This window comes from Vidua macroura, chromosome 17 (genome assembly GCF_024509145.1).
Source record: "Vidua macroura isolate BioBank_ID:100142 chromosome 17, ASM2450914v1, whole genome shotgun sequence".
Classification (NCBI taxonomy): Eukaryota; Metazoa; Chordata; class Aves; order Passeriformes; family Viduidae; genus Vidua; species Vidua macroura.
In genome coordinates, this window is record NC_071587.1 from 14267388 (window position 1) to 14284809 (window position 17422).

At 49.1% G+C, this 17422-nt stretch overlaps 1 protein-coding gene across 3 annotated transcripts; it reads left to right on the plus strand.

The window, feature by feature from the left end:
- The first annotated feature begins 8028 nt into the window (after positions 1-8028).
- KCNG1 (potassium voltage-gated channel modifier subfamily G member 1) lies at positions 8029-17234 on the plus strand. Of its 3 annotated transcripts, none has more exons than XM_053993205.1 (5): positions 8029-8417; positions 11528-11641; positions 12558-12746; positions 12894-13695; positions 14181-17234. In XM_053993205.1, the coding sequence occupies exons 3-5, from the start codon at positions 12661-12663 to the stop codon at positions 14949-14951; spliced, it is 1659 nt and encodes a 552-aa protein (XP_053849180.1). In that variant the 5' UTR covers positions 8029-8417; positions 11528-11641; positions 12558-12660; the 3' UTR covers positions 14952-17234. The 3 variants fall into 3 exon arrangements, with proteins under 3 accessions (XP_053849180.1, XP_053849179.1, XP_053849181.1); XM_053993204.1 differs by having other exon boundaries at positions 8030-8417; positions 12891-13695; XM_053993206.1 differs by lacking the exon at positions 12558-12746 and having other exon boundaries at positions 8030-8417; positions 12891-13695.
- Positions 17235-17422: the final 188 nt, after the last annotated feature.

Below are 17422 nucleotides of genomic sequence, written 5' to 3' on the forward strand. Positions count from 1 at the left end.
GGATGAGAAAGAACAACGCTAAGCCCGGCTTTGCTGGAGACAATCAGCTGCAGTCTCACCTCCGCCGTATTTCGAAAGGCAGCAGCTCTGGCAAGCGACTCTTCACCTGCTGCTTGTCGTGCAGAGCTGTGTTAGCCCCTGGAATTCTTACAGAAATGCCAGTGCAGCCTGAGCTGATTTATTCCATTTCCTCTTGCTTCTCTCTGCAGTGGTGTAGAGAGAGGCTGGACAAGGCTAACACTGCTCCCATTTTCTGAGGTACCAGTGGCTGGAAAACCATAAACCAGGAGGAATGAGACTGAGAAACAAACGCAGGCAGAATTCAGTACAAAACACCCCGAAGCATATCCATAAAAACAACTGCCTGAATTAATTATTAAAGTAATTTTGTACACTCTACACTACAAATTGCAGAACTACTTAAGTGACTCCCAGATATCCCCAGTGAAGCATTTCTGAGAATCCCTGCTGCAATCAGTTCTGTTCTGCACCTCCTGGCCCTGCCACCCTCTCCACGAGAGGACAGTTCAGTCACTTACGGAAAGGCAGGAGATGGGAGCTCTCCCCCACACGCTCTGCTGGTGCTCCAGTGCCCATTTCCCAATTAAACTGGCCCAGTTCATCTTCCTGTCTGACAGAAAAAAAGAGTAGCAGCCAAGAACTCATTAATGTCTATCTATCAGGGCACTGCTAAGCTAAGATCTGATCAGCAAAGCAATCAGACTTGTTATAGCTATGACATGGCATTGCAGAGATTGTTTAAAGACTGAAAATGTGGAGATTTCTCTTAAATTTGTATAAAATCAAATCAATCTTCACCTTTTGCTGTCCTAGAATTGCCTGCAGATGCTGGGGAGCAGAGTGACCTCAGAGTGTGTGTGTTCCTGGAGAGGAACCATCCATTTGTGAGTTATTCCAACAGATTTGTCAAGAGATTGCTGGTTTATCTATTTTATGAGAGAAACAACACATGCTAACATTGTTCTTCAGTTCCCAACAGCCATGAGACCCAAGAGAGAACTCAGTGGTTCAGTGCACCCCCCCAGCCCCCCAGCTTTGACAGAGTAAACACAGAAGCCTCAGCCTGGGCACAGGGCTGGGAAATTCCTCTGTTTGCTGTGCCCAGCCTCAGCCTGGGCACAGGGCTGGGAAATTCCTCTGTTTGCTGTGCCCAGCCTCAGCCTGGGCACAGAGCTGGGAAATTCCTCTGTGTTTGCTGTGCCCAGCCTCAGCCTGGGCACAGAGCTGGGAAATTCCTCTGTGTTTGCTGTGCCCAGCCTCAGCCCGGGCACAGAGCTGGGAAATTCCTGTGTGTTTGCTGTGCCCAGCCTCAGCCTGGGCACAGAGCTGGGAAATTCCTCTGTTTGCTGTGCCCAGCCTCAGCTCAGGCACAGGGCTGGGAAATTCCTCTGTTTGGTGTGCCCAGCCTCAGCTCAGGCACAGGGCTGGGAAATTAATCTGTGTTTGCTGTGCCCAGCCTCAGCCTGGGCACAGGGCTGGGAAATTCCTCTGTGTTTGCTGTGCCCAGCCTCAGCCTGGGCACAGAGCTGGGAAATTCCTCTGTTTGCTGTGCCCAGCCTCAGCCTGGGCACAGAGCTGGGAAATTCCTGTGCCAACGGCCCCAGAGACGTGCCTGGGATTTGGGACTGTGATTACAGCACCGACTCTGCTCCACACTGAATTATCCACACCTCCCACCGAGCCTGAGAGCTCTCCCTGGGCCCGTTCCACCAGTTGCTCTCCAGAGGATTCCCTTTCCAAAGGGAAGCTCTCCAGCAGTGAACATGTGCATTTTTTGCTGTTGAAAATGTTCTGCTTTGCAGACACAACAAACGACAGAGGGAAAATCAGCCCAGGCTGAGCAGGAATTTCCCCGGTGCCCAGAGGAACTCAGATCTCTCTGTCCCATCTCCCCATGTCCTATCCACTGCCTTATTTGCAGAAATACTGAGACAGAAATCATTTCCATTCTACTGCATCCCCCCAGCTTTTAGTAACAGCAATTACAGGAGTCGTGCACGATGGCTTTTGCCTAATAAATTTTTTCCTTTATACTGTCAAAATCATTTTAAAAGCTGCAACACAATATATATTTTCGTATGAATCAAAAGTGTTATGACTAAGATAATTATTTCCCATCCACTGAATATATCACCAGTATTAAAAATTGACTGAGCTAGAAACAGAGATGTAATGGAAGTTGATCTCCTTTTCTGTATACTTCTGAAGAGAAATAAATGACTGAAAATGTCAGAAATAAATGACTGTGCCAGGTGACATTTGACAGTTTAAGTGATCTATCATCAGGGAACCGGTAGATTCAGTTCAGTTTGGAGTTAAGGACCCTCTTGCCCTTGAAGTGCTCCAGGGCACAGGTTCTGTTCAGGCTCTAACCTGAGGCAGATGCAGTAATGAAGTATTTAGGAGCATCATCCATTCTCACTCATAAAGCTGAACAATGCTGCTGCTTAAGCACATGCTTGGGAGGGCATTTCTCAAATCCTTGCAAGGCTCTTTCAGTTCAGTAATCTGAAAGAAACCATGATATGTTTTGGGAAGCCTGCCAGAGTCATTATAAATAATCCACTGGTCCTGATAATTTCAATACAGCAGCTCCCTGAAACTCATTTCAGCCTGAGAACCTCCCTCTCCTGTAAACATTTTCCACTGCTCTTGATACACAATATAAATTAGTTATTTAAACACACTCGAACTTCTGCATTTTACCAAACATTTTGGAATAGAAGCATTTTTAAAGCTGGTTCCTGGTTATGTGCCACAGTTACAATCGCGTTCCTCGGCTGCAAAGGAATCCAAAGGGACAAGAGTCACCTGCAGACAGAAACTCTCCTGCTCAGCCTTTGCTAGGGAGTTACACACTCAGAGTAGGCAGGAGTTATGCTAAGCACACAAACGTATGCATGCAGAGGTTCCTCTCCTCACTCACGCAGTCCCAGCGTTTTCCAGGCTGGATGCAGCCTGGACTGGAGCAGAGGCTGCACAGCCAAGCACTTGAGAAATCCCTGAGGAGGAAAAGCTGCACAGCTGAAACCAACCCCCGGGGAGGCTCTCTGAGCACATCCACACCTCTCCACTTCTTCAAACTAAAGAGTTTTCTGCCCAATTGACTTCTCTCTGGTTTCCAGTTCATTTCCTGCTCGTTTCCCAGTTTCTTGGCAGAGGAAGGGTTGATGCTGGTGCGGGTGTCCCAGCCAGCCTCTCCTGCTCAGACACTTTGCAGCAGCCCCCAGGTGCCAGCACACACCATCCAGCCAGGGGAGGATCCAGAACACTTCCCCGTGGATCTGCAGAGTGAATATGGGGGAGGCTGGCAGCACGAGGCACTGGAGTAAAATCTCAAGGGTTTGTAAATTAATTTTAGTCGCACCGGGCACCTTGCAAACACAAACACAACGTCCCCAGAGCTGTGTTTGGAGGAGGGATGTGTTACTCCTCGCTCCTCCAGTGCCACTAACACGACACAGACGTGCAGGAGCTCCTCAGGAGCTCTCCTGGATGATTTGCAGCAAGGACAAACAGAAGCAGAATGGGAGAAGAGCCTGGTGCTGCCTGTGCACAAACACAAAAGCTGTACAGGGAATAAGGCTAAAGGAAAGCTTCTCTGTCAATACAAACCCGAGGAGTTGTTAAATGATTAAAAGTGAGAGTAAGATACCTCAGTGTAATCCCCTCTCTGCTGCAGACCTTCTGTGATCTAATCCAGGTGATGGCAGGTGGGATCCTGCCGACCAGAAGTGAACATCAGTGCCAGAATTGTGTAAAATGCCCTTACAGTGAAATGAGCCCTGAGTCACCCATTGAGACAGCACCGTTTATTCATGCTGGGCACCCACATTTCCTCCAAAGCACCTCAGCTGGCAATAAAGGGACCACAAGGGGATTAAATTCATGTTTATCTCAAGCAGGGCAGGTGAGGAAACCTTTACCATTCCTTGGCAAAAGGCACCAAACCCAAACACTCCTGTACCTGCTCCATGTGCTCAAGGGGAGCTGCACTGAGAGCTTTGAGAGCCACTCGGAACAGCAGCTCTGAGGCTTTTGGGCAATTCCTGGTGGCTGGCAGAGCCCTCCCTTCCCTGGGCACTGCAGGGGCACAGGAGGGGCTGGCAGGGACAGGTGCCCAGGCAGGGCTGGCAGAGCTCCTGTGGATCATGGTCTGCAGGCATGAAGGGCTCTGCTGAGGGCTGGTTCCAGTGGCAGGAGGGGATGCAGGACGAGGGGAGCAGGAAATGTGGCTTGCTGAGTGCAGCCCCCTGCTGTGGAGCCCTGAGTGATAATCCCTTTGGATCCAAGCATCTCTGAGCTCCAGCACAGGGCAAATTGCTGGGTTGGCTGGGTTATTTGTAACACAACTCAGGGGCAGGTTTGGAAGCTCTATCCGTAGGAAGGTGCACTCCAGAGGCACTGCACTGAGAGTAATGGAGCTGTTCATGAGAACAGACAAGAGAAGCAAGCAACAAAAATGCCTGCATCGGCCATAAATCAGCAAAGAAATGTATCACCATGCAGTGACAGGAGGATTGGATCCACTTGCAGGAAATCTGCTCACCTGGAGGGGCCAGAGCTGCCCTCAGTGCAGTCTCCTTGATCTCAGGGGATGATCTCAGGCAGCAATATTGCAAACAGCAATTACCTCCCACCCAAAATCATTCAGGCTGGCACAACCCTTTTGGAAAAGCTTTTCTTTGGCACTGGAAGCCATCAGGAGCCCCCAGAGCCATCTCTTCTCCAGGCTGCACAAGTCCAACCCCCAGTGTCCCAGCAGAGCAGGCGTTCCATGCACTGACAATCCTGGTGCACCTTTTTGAACACACTCCAGCCTGGGGATGTTTTCCTGCCCTGAGTGCCCAAAATGAATGCAGTTCTTCAGAAGAAAGGAATTTAGCCTCCTGATTTGTTTGGGTGGTGGGAGGTGAAAGGTGCTGTGAAGTTGGAATTCCTTGTTTTGCTGGCAGCACTGGTCCTGAGTGCAGAATGATGCTGGAATTATCTTAAAAAGCCAGGGAAACTGATAGAACAGGATTTCAATGTCAGCAATCAAAGGGACAGAAGGAAAAGCAGCCACAGGCTATAAAGGTAATGAAAGTGGGTTTAAAATTTTTCTCTGCAGCACTGCCAGTTCCTCAAGGAGCACGAAGCAGTTGATTGACTCCAGGAATCCTTGGCCAGTCCTCCATGCACAGCTGATCACTGCAGAAAAACTGCTGGGGCACTCGTGGTCACCGTCAGGGGCAGGGACCATGTCTGGTTCTCCCAGGAATTCTGTGCTTGTGAAGGACGTGGTGAGACAGGCCTGAAGGGGGAAGACCCCCATTTGCCAGAGCAGATCTAATATTGGCCACAGTCAGTGACCTCACAGCCACTCCTCACACTGATGCCCACAAAGTCCTTGGCCTCACCTGGACCTGCCAAGGCAGAGTCTGAAGGGGAGAGGAGTCCTACAGTGGGCACCAAGCAGGGTGCAGGACATAATTCATATTAACACTGCCCACAATAATAACCATTTCCAGTCACTATTGCCCAAAACTGCACTTGAGAACTGCTTACTTGCAGTGGAGAGCTCCACTCCTTCCACTCCTGTCTGTCTCCAGATGGAAATGGGATCCTGATCCAAACAGCACAGTCGGGGATGATTTATTGGACAGCAGGAAAGCTCTGCATTAATCATATGCGGTGGTACTGAGTTGTCCTTTTGTGCCACCTCCTTTAGGATTGCTGTAACTCCATGGGCAACCAGAACTCACAGAAATAGGGGCTGGCAACTGAAGGTTGCTGGAAATCTCCCCTGCCCCAGGCATGGTCACGGCCAGTCCTGAGAGCTCTTTGCCCAATCTTTTCTCTAAATCTCCACTGAACAGATTTACAACCTCCTGAGATTCCAGCTACTCTCCAGCTACTCGCAGGGCAATAGTTTTGTCTGGTTTGTTTGTTTTTTTCCCCTGATATCTAAAGTAATCTCCCTAATTGCACTTCAGCAAATTGCTTTTTGTCCCATCATTTGCGGTCAGGGGACAAGTGTTTACTGTCATCTTCGCAAATGTGTTTATACATTTGAAGACAGTTGTTGAGTCCTTACATTGTGTTTTCTTTTCCAGCTCAAATAATGAATTCCAGCCTTGCGCACAGCTTACATTTCCAAGCCTCTTGCAGTTGTGGCTGCTGTTCTGTCTGCTTTGCCTACATCTCTCTGTCAGGGTGAGTGCAACGCCCGAGACTGGACAGAGCGCTCCAGCCGAGCCCGGCCAGCGCTGACTGAACAGAAATTATGCCCTCTGATGTCTCCCGGCTGCTCCTCCTGCTCTGAGCGCTGCCAGCAGCACGACTGCCCCGCAGCACTGCCCGGGCTGCGAGACTTCAGTCTGAGAGCCTCCTCTGCAGCCTGTGTCCCTCAGAGCGCTCATCTGACGTGCGACATTCCTCCTTTGTGGCACAGCGCTTCGTTTTGTCTCCTGCAGTTTCGCTGTGTTGAGTTCAGACAGGCTCTGCAGTACCTCGGGGTCATTGGAAATCTCAGCCTTGCGCCCCGTGCTGGAATCACTGCACATGTTCTAGAAATGCCCTCCATTCTGTCTCCCAAGTTATTACAGCAAACGCTGACCAGAACCGTTCCCAGATTACTCCCTGCGAGACCCTACTTAATGTGTCCTTCCTCTTGGACAGCAAAGACTTTTGAAATGCAGGCTTTTGTTAGCATGGTGCTACAGACTGTTGTACAAAAGCCAAAACTCTCGTACCTGTCACTGTGGCCAGCAAAACCAGTCACCTCCCTGCTACAGACAAAAGCCGAGAGCCTGCTCAGAAACCTTTCCAAAGTCAAACAAAAATCCTGTGCAATATCAGCGAAAAGCAGCCCAAGCTGACAGCCCTCTACACAACTGCTGTTCAACAGCTCCGGCTGAGGAATATCAGCACGACTATTCCTGTGTGCCCACACAATCCTGAACCACAGTCCGATTTAGTTTAGGGGGAGAAAAGAGGTGTTTTGCTAAAATTATCGTAGTATAGATTTTTCATTTGTATTACCATAGCAACAAAGGACTTGGCTTGAAACGAGACCCTTCAGTGAAGGGGTGAAGGGCACAGTGCCCCAGGAACAGACAGCCCTTGTCCCTTTGAGGTGGCTGTCCCCACCACCTGCAGGAAATTCCCTCCGAGAGCAGTGCCTCGGCAGGGCAGGGAAATCAGAGCCCAGAGGTGTCGCGACCTCTGCAGCCACGGGGGGACAGCAGCACACGGGGTGGGAGCGTTCTCTCGAGAATCTGTGACAGAGCTTGAGCTGCTGGTGGCTCCTTAACCCCGGCACCGAGATTCAACTCGCTGCTTTCGAATGGAGATTACATCCACACAGAGGAACTTCCACCCAGATGTCAAACAAATGTCATTATAAAGTAGAGCTAGGCAATATTCTCCAAGTCTGTGACAATGACCCCGTGTGCTGATTGCTGCCGTGCGCTGCAAGGGCGCCCCGGGAGCAAAGCACGGGCTTGGCTCTCCTGGAGCCGCTGCGCAGAGCGGGGAGAGACTCGGGATGGGATTTGTGCTTTCATTTGTAATCCCACTTCTCCCAGCAGCGAGCGCCCGGTCCGCGCGGCAGGGGCAGAGCAGCGGGAGCTGCCGGCGGCCGGGGCAGCCCGGGACGCCACCTGTGCGCGGCGGGCGCGGGGCAGGGCTGCGGGCGGCCCCGGCTGCGCTCCTCCTCGGCTCCGGGAGCTCCTCCTCCTCCTCCTCCTGCTGCCGCTGCTCGTCCGGCGCGGGCGGTGCGGGGCAGCGCGGCCCGGGCGCTGTTGCGGTGCCGGTGCCGCACGATGCGCGGGGCCGGGGCTCGGCCGGAGCGCGCCCGTCCCGCCCCCGCCCGCGGCCCCGGCGCTCGGCGCGGCGGAGGCGCAGCGCGGTAGCGCCCGGTGCCCACCCAGCCGCGGGGGGCTCCGCGCCCGCCGCCCGCCGCCCGCCGCCGCGGGCAACTTGCGGGCAAGTTCGGGCAACTCGCCTGGCTCCCGGCGAGCCGCGGGGCAGCCGCGGGGGCAGCGCCCGGCCGGGGGTGGCCGGAGCCGCCGAGCCCCCGGAGCGGGCGGGGCCCCCTCGGCTGCAGCAACAGGTTCTGTCCCTCGGCAGGGATGGAAGGGAGGGAGCGGCCGGCATTCCCTGCCGGAGCCGGGCTGGCCGCGCCGCCGGCAGCGGGAGGGGCTCGGCTGCTCCCCGGGACCGCTCGGCTCGTTCGTGCCCTGCCCCGGCCCCGCCGCGGAGGAGGCTGACGGCGCTCCAGGCTCATCCAGCGGGCTCGCTTCGTGCTGCTCGGGCTTCCCCTGGCCGGCTCTGCCGCTCCCCGCGTCCTGGGGCTGCACAGCGCAGGATGGAGGCTCGCGTTTCCAATTTCTTCCGCCTTGCCTAATCTGAAGGTCCTTTATAGCTTTCATTTTTAAATAATTAAGGGATGTCTTTTATGTTGGTGTATTTACTGACTTCTGCTCGTTGGTGACTGACAGACACATCAAGTGAACTGTTCTTGATAGGCAATGTCTTCCTGGTAGATTTTTTTTCATTGGAAAAGAGTTGGGGAGGGGTTGAGGACAGGACGAGCATGAAAGAACTCTTCCATGACTACGTATCTTAATTTCGGTAGCAAAATATTTATCAATACAAGTAAATGTCAAATCCTTTACTTTTTAAAATTATGTTTAAGAGATTGCTATTAATGTGACTTTGTTTGAAAAATGTGTTGACATAAATATGTTTCACAGCAGGAGAGTAACTGCAGTTATTAATCCTGATGTATTTTGGAACATTCTCCTGGGGATATAAGTTATCTGCAAAGTTATTTCACTTCCGATTATTATCAGTAGAATAAGGCTCAGCTTTATAAAACCAAACAGTGAGTAACATATTTGACATAATTCTCTTTGTAGGTTGTCATAAGATGCCACAATTGTCCAGCTCAGGGAGAGCAAGACAGAGCATATTTTTTTCATCTTACCTACTTTTCAGGAGAGTTTTATTTCATGTTATATGTTGACCTTTCTGAGTTTTACTTGGATTTGGCTGGAAGTGCAGTTTTGCAAGCAGAGTTGAAGTTTGAGATCTGTTCTTAGGCTGTAAAGAGCTGCAGGAGTACGGCGTGAAGTGTGGCAGGAGGCACCTGGCAGTGAGGTAGAGCAGAGAAATCCTGTGCCAGGAGAGAGCTGAGTGTGGCACTGCTTGGAAATGCTGCCTGCTTGACTAAGGAAAGACTAAAGGAGGAGGGATCAGTACATTGTTCCTTATGGAATTCTTTCCAAAAATTCACTATATTCATGTTCAACCTGCACTGAAATCTGAAACTTTTTTTAATGGCTTTTTAAACTTAATTTACAAATGGTAAAAAGGAACAGAGATGAATTGCAGGCACTGGGATTGATAGAAGAGACTGGGGGAAGGTCTGCATCTTCTTTGCAGGCTTGTTATCATCCAGGCACAACTTTGAATTGTCTGTGCCGTGGAGCAGGAGCAGGACTCCTTGCAGGAGCTCTGATTACATCAGAGATGCACTGCAGAATTCAAAATACTGCAGCGGACACTGGGGGGGGAACAACACTTGCAGTGGAATTTTATCATGTTTCTCATGAGTTCTATTTGCTTCCTCAGAAGGGCATCTTTAATAATTCTTTTCCCATTGCCTCGGAGTCTGGCATCCTTCCTGAATTTTGGCTGCAAGTAAGGGCAGCACGGATTTCTAATTTGATTTCTTCAGCAGACATAATGGATATCACCTTGTGCGGGACAGATTTTTGAAAATACGTCCTCTCTTACTTGCCATGCACAATCCATGCACAGTCCATGGACAATCTTGGAGTCACCCAGAGCCCTTGCCCTAGGCCAGTTATTCTCTGCTGCAGCAGGTTCTAAAAGCCAGAGCAATTCCCAGGCTGGATAATGCAGGAAGAGACAGTTCTTGCCCCAGTAAGTTTACAGAACTTGAGAGTAACGATGCTCAGAGAGCAGGGATTTGCCCAGGAGGAGAGCACAGTGCCAGCAGGGCAGCCAGGAAGCTGAGCTGGGCTTCAGTGAGTCCCAGGCATTCCAAGGGCAGAGTGCTGCTCAGACCTCTGGCCAGGAGGGCTTTTACCATTGGGCCTGACTTAGCCAGAGAAGGGCAGAGGATTTTTCTGTTACAGCAGAGCCTTAAAGTTCACCTTGTTTAGTTGCTGGGAAGGCTGGGGCTCTAGGCTCATGTGTATGTCTGACCTTCCATTGCTGTGTGTTGTCTCTACTCCTGAAGGCATTTCTTACCAGCTGTCCCCAGTGTCATCAGGCTGCTATGGAGGAGTAAAGCAGCTTGCTTGGGCTTTAAGCTCAGTAGCAAGGAGTCCTTCCATTAATTAGATCTCTGTCATCCTAAAGCAATGCTGACCATCATTCTGTCGAGGCACCCTCGGAAGGAAAAGAAGAAACACACAGAGAAATGCATTGGTTTATTTTGTCTCCTTTCTCCCTTCCTTCAAGTCAGGCCACGTTTATTATTGTCCTTATTCTCCTCCTACTCTTCCCCTGTAGATATGATGCTGCGTGTATCTGAGGCAAGGAACATGAAAATAACCCATGTGGAGCATCAGATCCTACGTGGGATTTGGAGGCTTGCCAGCTCTGGTTATGGCAAACCAAGGAGCAACCTTTTCTAAGTGCAGCCACTCAGTGTGGCACACGGGGGATTCATTTGTCCAATTTGTTGTCTCACACAGGTCGAGGAGCTGGCAGCAAGGAAAGAAATCCCTTTTTCTTTGCTCTGCTCTTTCACAGTTGCTGCCTCAGGGTTACAGCATGCGTCTGACACACGCAGAACATTTACATTTCCCTCTCTCCATTTCTTCCCATTGTGTCAACTGTGGATGTGCTGGGAGATCAAACCAGTGACAGAGATGAGCTGCCTCCTCATTTTTCCTGGCTGAGATTCAGAGGATAAGTTGTTGCTAACCAACATCATCTGGTATTACAGAAGGGAAAATGGTTAACAGCTCCCACTTACCCATATCTTATATCAGTCATAATCTTCATTCTGTTTGGACCAGCCCTGCATTAGACATGGCTGAGGCAGAAGGGAAAAGGCATTTTTAAATCAAACAGCAGTTGGTCTGGGAGATGAAGCCCTACATAAACATCCATTAGGCAGCCCTGGTTTCCATATCAAACCATAGCTTGCACTCCAGTGGCATTTCTCCTGCTGATCCATGGCAGGGGGTGGGACAAGATGAGCTTTAAGGTTCCTTCCAACCCAAACCATTCTGTGATTCTGGACGAGTGAGGAGTCAGGAGATAACTCTCCACCCAAAGCTGACCTGGGGCCTCCTGTTTGTCAGTGTGCACAGAACTGCTCCGTTCAGCCCAATCCCCCCGGGAAGCTCAGGAGCAGGACTGAGAGAGTTTTTAATTGAAGCATTGTAAGTACCCTTGCAGCAAGGAGAGCTCTTAAACTGATATGCAGCTGTGCTTTGAGTCCTTTGCTGTTGTGTAATCATGGGTTTTTCTTCTTTAATAGGTATGTTCCACTCCTGGTGTGGTTTATAAACCCAGCTTCTGAAAAGGAGGGTTCTGTGGCTCAGCAAGTGGCCCTAGCAGGGGGTGTATCCCTGGGGTGCACATCCAAGGGGAGGTAAGTGCAGCCAGGACAAGAACAAAACTCTACTGAAGCCAATCAACTGGAATATTTATTCATTTTCTGTGAACCCGAGGCCAGAAAGCCAAAATACTGGTGCATATTTAATGTCTCTGTATTGTACAATCTCCTCAATAAATAAATACTCTTATCCAGTGAAACTCGGGGACTCCATGCACTAAGCTGAGGCTGAGTGTGCAGATGAAAGGTCTTGGAGCAGTGCTGCTGAGCCTCCTGTGGAGGAGCAGGTTCCAGGCTGACACTTAAAGTGCAGTGACTTAGGGAGGCCAGAAGTTTGAGCACGTCCAGCTCCTGTGTTTGATACCCAGTTGACCTCTGTTCTCTTCACTCCCTGGACTTCACGCCAGTGCTGCATGAGCTGAATTTGAACAGGATTTTCCAAGTTGTCATTGGAAATGTTTGGGTTCTTACAATCAGAGGTAAAGGCAGCTTGGCTCAGCATACTGCAAGGACAAAGCCCTACTACTGCATGTAGGGTGTCAGTGATGACTGAAACAACGCTCCAAGGTTTGTATGGAAATCCTGTGTTTCTCTGCAATCTTTTGTAAATGAGGCCATAAAAAGGGAGTTGCCATGTCATTAATTGTGTATAAACTCTATAAAAATGTTTATGTAATCACCAATACAAGTGAGCTTTTTTCCCCCAGGTTGTTTCCAGATGGCCTTTTACAAATTAGTCTTGTACTAACTGGTTTTTAGAAGTGTGTATGTACTGAATTACAACATAATTGACTTCTGATTCTTTCTATATATTGCATGGGTGCTAAAATACTCAAAAGTTTTATGAGTAATACTTAAAAAAATTATACTATTTCATTTTCTACAAAACACACTTGAATTCTGTGTCCTAATGTGATACTGTCATCATTTTTATACCTCCACTCTGAACCAGAAACATCCTGCCATGTGGAGGAATTATTCCTGGTTTCCATCTTTATCTACTGGGAAGTGAGACCTCTGTATCTGAGACAGGAGAAGCCTCCAGTGTGATAAATATGCCAGGCAGAGCTCCTGAACCAGACACGGCCCCTGGCACGGGGTCAGTGCTGCCCAGCTGGACAAACCCAGCCTGCCCAGAAAGGTCTGACCATGCTCAGCCACTGCTGTTTCCTTTCCAATTGCTCTCATCATCCATAAATGCTTTTGAGCTCCAACCACTACATTTGCTCAAAACCTGAAAGCAGCCTGCCATTTCCTCACCCCCCGTGTCTGTTTTCTGTTCCAGAAGACACTTGCAGAAGCAGCGAAGGGATGCAAAGCCGTCTTCCAAGATGACTCTTATGCCTGGAGAAAATTCCGACTATGACTACAGCGCCCTGAGCTGTACTTCAGATGCTTCCTTCAACCACACGTTCTTTCCAGAATCTGAAACCCTCAAGGGAGTGTTTTACCAAAGAGCCAGGCTAATCCACCCTCAGGAGGATCTCCTCAAAGGCTTCCACCCCGACGACCGCAAGCGTCACATAATCATCAACGTGGGGGGCATCAAGTACTTGCTCCCCTGGACCACGCTCGATGAGTTCCCCCTGACACGTCTGGGACAACTCAAGTTCTGCACCAATTTTGACGACATTCTGAACATCTGTGACGACTATGATGTGACGTGCAATGAATTCTTCTTCGACCGCAACCCGGGGGCGTTCAGGACAATCCTGACCTTCCTGCGGGTTGGCAAACTCCGGCTCTTGCGGGAGATGTGTGCGCTGTCCTTCCAAGAGGAGCTGCTCTACTGGGGCATTGAGGAAGACAACTTGGACTGGTGTTGTAAAAGGAGATACCTGCAAAAAATGGAGGAGCTCACAGAGATTAATGAACGGGAGGATGACCTCCTAGAAAATGAAACAACAGGTGAAACAGTAGAGGAGACAAAAATTGGTTTGTGCATGAAAAAGTTGCAAGACATGGTGGAAAGGCCCCAGTCTGGCCTTCCTGGAAAGGTGTTTGCGTGTTTGTCTGTTTTGTTTGTAACTATTACAGCAGTGAACTTATCCATCAGCACCATGCCTGCCCTGAGGGAAGAGGAGGAAAAGGTAAGTTAGCTTTCAGGATGCCAAGTGGTATGTGCTGGGAAGAGCAGAGCCAGTACAAGGTCTGAGGTTATTGACTTCAATGGGGATTCTGCAGCTGTCTTTAGAGGGAGGAAAATGTTGTGAAGAATATTTGAAAATGTTAAATGACTCTTCAATTACTTGTAAGAGAACTAATCATATCCAGTTTTATGTCCAAAGTAAATTCCCTTAGCGTGCACTCTTGTGTATATTACCTTGTTAGACTTTGTATTTGCCATGTAGAAAGCCTGAAATTCCTGAGCAATATCTTCTGTGGAATAAGCAGTGCCTAAGTTTTGCATTTAGCATGTTCCAAACTGCCAACGTGTTCCCCCATAGCAACAGCTTCAATTCCTTTAATATTTTGGGTTTAAAAAAACCAACACAGAAGCCTCCCCTCCTGTCACCGCACCGACTAAAACAGTTATTACCCAGAGCCGATTACAAACTCCTCCTCTTTCCTGCAGGGTGAGTGCTCCCAGATGTGCTACAATATTTTCATTGTGGAGTCTGTGTGTGTGGCATGGTTCTCCCTGGAGTTCCTGCTCAGATTCATCCAGGCCAGGAGCAAGTTCGCGTTCCTGCGGAGGCCCCTGACGCTGATAGACATAATCGCCATCCTGCCCTACTACATCACCCTGCTGGTGGACACGGGCTCCGAGGGCTCCAAGAAGCCCAGCTCGGGCAACATCTACCTGGACAAGGTGGGGCTGGTGCTGCGGATCCTGCGGGCGCTGCGCATCCTGTACGTGATGCGGCTGGCGCGGCACTCGCTGGGGCTGCAGACGCTGGGGCTGACGGCGCGGCGCTGCACCCGCGAGTTCGGGCTGCTGCTGCTCTTCCTGTGCGTGGCCATCGCGCTCTTCGCGCCCCTGCTCTACGTCATCGAGAACGAGATGGCCGACTCGCAGGAGTTCACCAGCATCCCCGCCTGCTACTGGTGGGCCGTCATCACCATGACCACCGTGGGCTACGGGGACATGGTGCCCAGGAGCATCCCCGGGCAGGTGGTGGCCCTGAGCAGCATCCTGAGCGGCATCCTCCTCATGGCGTTCCCGGTCACCTCCATCTTCCACACCTTCTCACGCTCCTACCTGGAGCTGAAGCAGGAGCAGGAGAGGATCATGTACAGGAGAGCACAGTTCTTACTGAAAGCCAAGTCTCAGATGAGCAATGAGTCACAAGGCAGCGAGGTTTTGTTCACCACTCTCTCTTCCGAGGCTAGGGACAATGAATGAGATTTACGTTGCTGTTTCTTTTGCTGTCGTTGTATCAGATTCCATCTTTTAATTCGCTCTGGAAGCACCTTACAAAGGTAATCCTCGTATTGAAACGAAGAGAAGGGGCTCTAACTGGGACCTGATGTGGTTTAAGAAGTCTGTTATTATGCTGTTCCTTCCCCCCCATATAATGTATAGGGCAGAACTTTCACTGAAATCATGCAGTGGGATTTAAGGAATTCAAACTTCTCTGGCAACAACAAAAAAAAAAAAAAAAAAAAAAAAGAGCAACATATAATTATGCACTTGACAGGCTGTTTTGCCATTTGATACACATTTTTCCAACCGAATCACAATGTACATAATCATTAAACAGGCTACCATTTTTCTTGTTCCTCTTGTATATAAATAATGTAAATACATCAGGATTAATGGCTAAATTGTCTCCCAGTAACACGCCTTAGAGCGTAATGGAAATAACCACAGATGTTTGTCCCATTGTGCTTTTAAGAAACGTCAAGTAAGATTTGTCACTCAGCACAGAACCAGCTCTTTCTTTGCCAGTCAGCCCTAACCACAGCAGAACAGAAGAGTCGAGCTGTTTATAGCCTAACCTTGCTAAAGATGTAAATACCCAGAGCTCACCAGCTTCAAAATTTAATTGATGTTATAGCATTGATCCGATGCCATGGAATGCAACATTCCAAGGAACAAAGCCTTGGAGTTTTGCAGCACTTAATGTTATTATCAAGAGGTGACTAGCTGCAAATCCAGTGAAATATGCATGAGGAGATGCCAGCCTTCCCCACCATCTGTTCCCAGCCTCACTCTCCCCCAGCTCTGAAAGGGAACTGGGAGAGGGCAGTTTCCAGGGACTCCCAAACTGGGGCCACCCCTTGCCACGAGCTCTCGCTTCGGTGGCAGGAGCAGGAGCTCTGTGCCCGTGGGAAGCTGCCGGGGAGGGAAGAAGAAAATCTGAGTCATGAAGAGGCACACAGAGAGCTTTGTGCTTCCCCGTCCTCCATCAGGACAGGATTCACCTCACCTCTGCCATCGCTGCTCACCTGGTGGCAATGGGGAGGGTTTTAAATAGGACAGGAAAAAGCAATGAACACCCTAAAGCAGCACCAGGTGTTGTTCACCTTGGTCCAGGCTCTGTGCTGAGGTCACTGTGCAGGTTTCTGTGCAGGTTCGTGACAGACCCTGTTTGTTTTAGAGGGAATGACCCTGACTTGCAGAACAGCTCGGGAGAAAAACTCCAGAACTTCAAAAATAATGAAATCCACTTGTTTGACTTCAGGTGTGCTTAGAGGTAAAGAAAAGATTTAAAGAGTTTCACCTATTTTCCACTCTTTTCCAGTGAAATGACTTACTGGCAGTTAAAAGCTTGGGGAATTTAGAAGTGCCCATCACACTGACCAATGCTTCCTTGTCTTAATTTTCAGAAATTTCTTATTGGCATTTCTGAAGCAGGTTGCAAGAAATGTCAGAATGCATAATGGTTTTATGGTTTAAATGAAGGCCAAGGACACAATATTGTCCTTCCAAAAAAAGTAAAATCAGTTTCTCAGTCTGTGCTGTTTGGCCAAACCCACAGCACACTGATTTTCTGTTCAAATGTCTTTAAAATACAATTTGAAGCTGTTCTGATATGCTTATTCCTGAAGGAAAATTCCAAAACTTTTAAAAATGCACTTTACAAATAATTAGGGCTCTAGCATTCTCCAGCCTGCGGTAGGGAAATGTGCCTATGGAACATTGCTGCAGAGTGCTAAAATATCCAGTCTAAACTCTTGGCAATTAACTCTGTGCCAAAGCTGCAAATGAAGCAGCTTTTCACTCTTGTTCTTCATCTTTAATTAGAGTTGGACAAAAAACAGGAACATCGTGACAAAAAATTCTTCTCCCCATTTTTTTTAAATTTCAGAACTGTTTGATCATCTGGAGCATTGGCTGCAGCACAAGTGCTATGCATCTTCTACCTTTGTGTCAATATTCGTTATAAAAAGAACTGGTAATTAGATTAGTCCTGTGAGCAACAGTTGCTTATCTAAGAATGTGTTTGACAGGCTGAGCCATAAATAAGGAACTGTATGTGAATATAAGGAGAAATCAAGACTTACCAAATAAAATCTAAGCTCATTCCCATGTTCTGCTAGCTAATAAATGCTGTAGGGCCATCCATTTTCTCACTGTCTTTACATTCATGTTCATTTATTTCATGTATCACTGAATTTTTTTATCCCAAAACTAGAGCTTGATTCTAAAGCCCTTGTCCAATAAAAATAAAATAAAAACACCCACCCTGGAGTTGGGTGTTGGTTGAGCCAAACTGTGAAAGCGTGTTGCCTGTTGCAAGCTGTGCCAAGGCAGGGACAGAGAAGCTGTCGGGGATGTGCCCACCCTGTGTGAGTTGTGCTTGGCAGCAGATGCTTGTGACCAGCTGGACGTGTGTGACTGGATGGCTGGAACCACCACCCTGGTGTGTT

What these genes read in the sequence shown, in the direction of transcription:
- KCNG1 (XM_053993204.1), top strand. Translation starts at nt 12,661, where the DNA reads ATGCCAGGCAGAGCTCCTGAACCAGACACGGCCCCTGGCACGGGGTCA. An exon ending in AACCCAGCCTGCCCAGAAAG is followed by an intron (nt 12,747 to 12,890) that starts GTCTGACCATGC and finishes TTTCTGTTCCAG; the next exon opens with AAGACACTTGCAGAAGCAGC. An exon ending in TGAGGGAAGAGGAGGAAAAG is followed by an intron (nt 13,696 to 14,180) that starts GTAAGTTAGCTT and finishes TCTTTCCTGCAG; the next exon opens with GGTGAGTGCTCCCAGATGTG.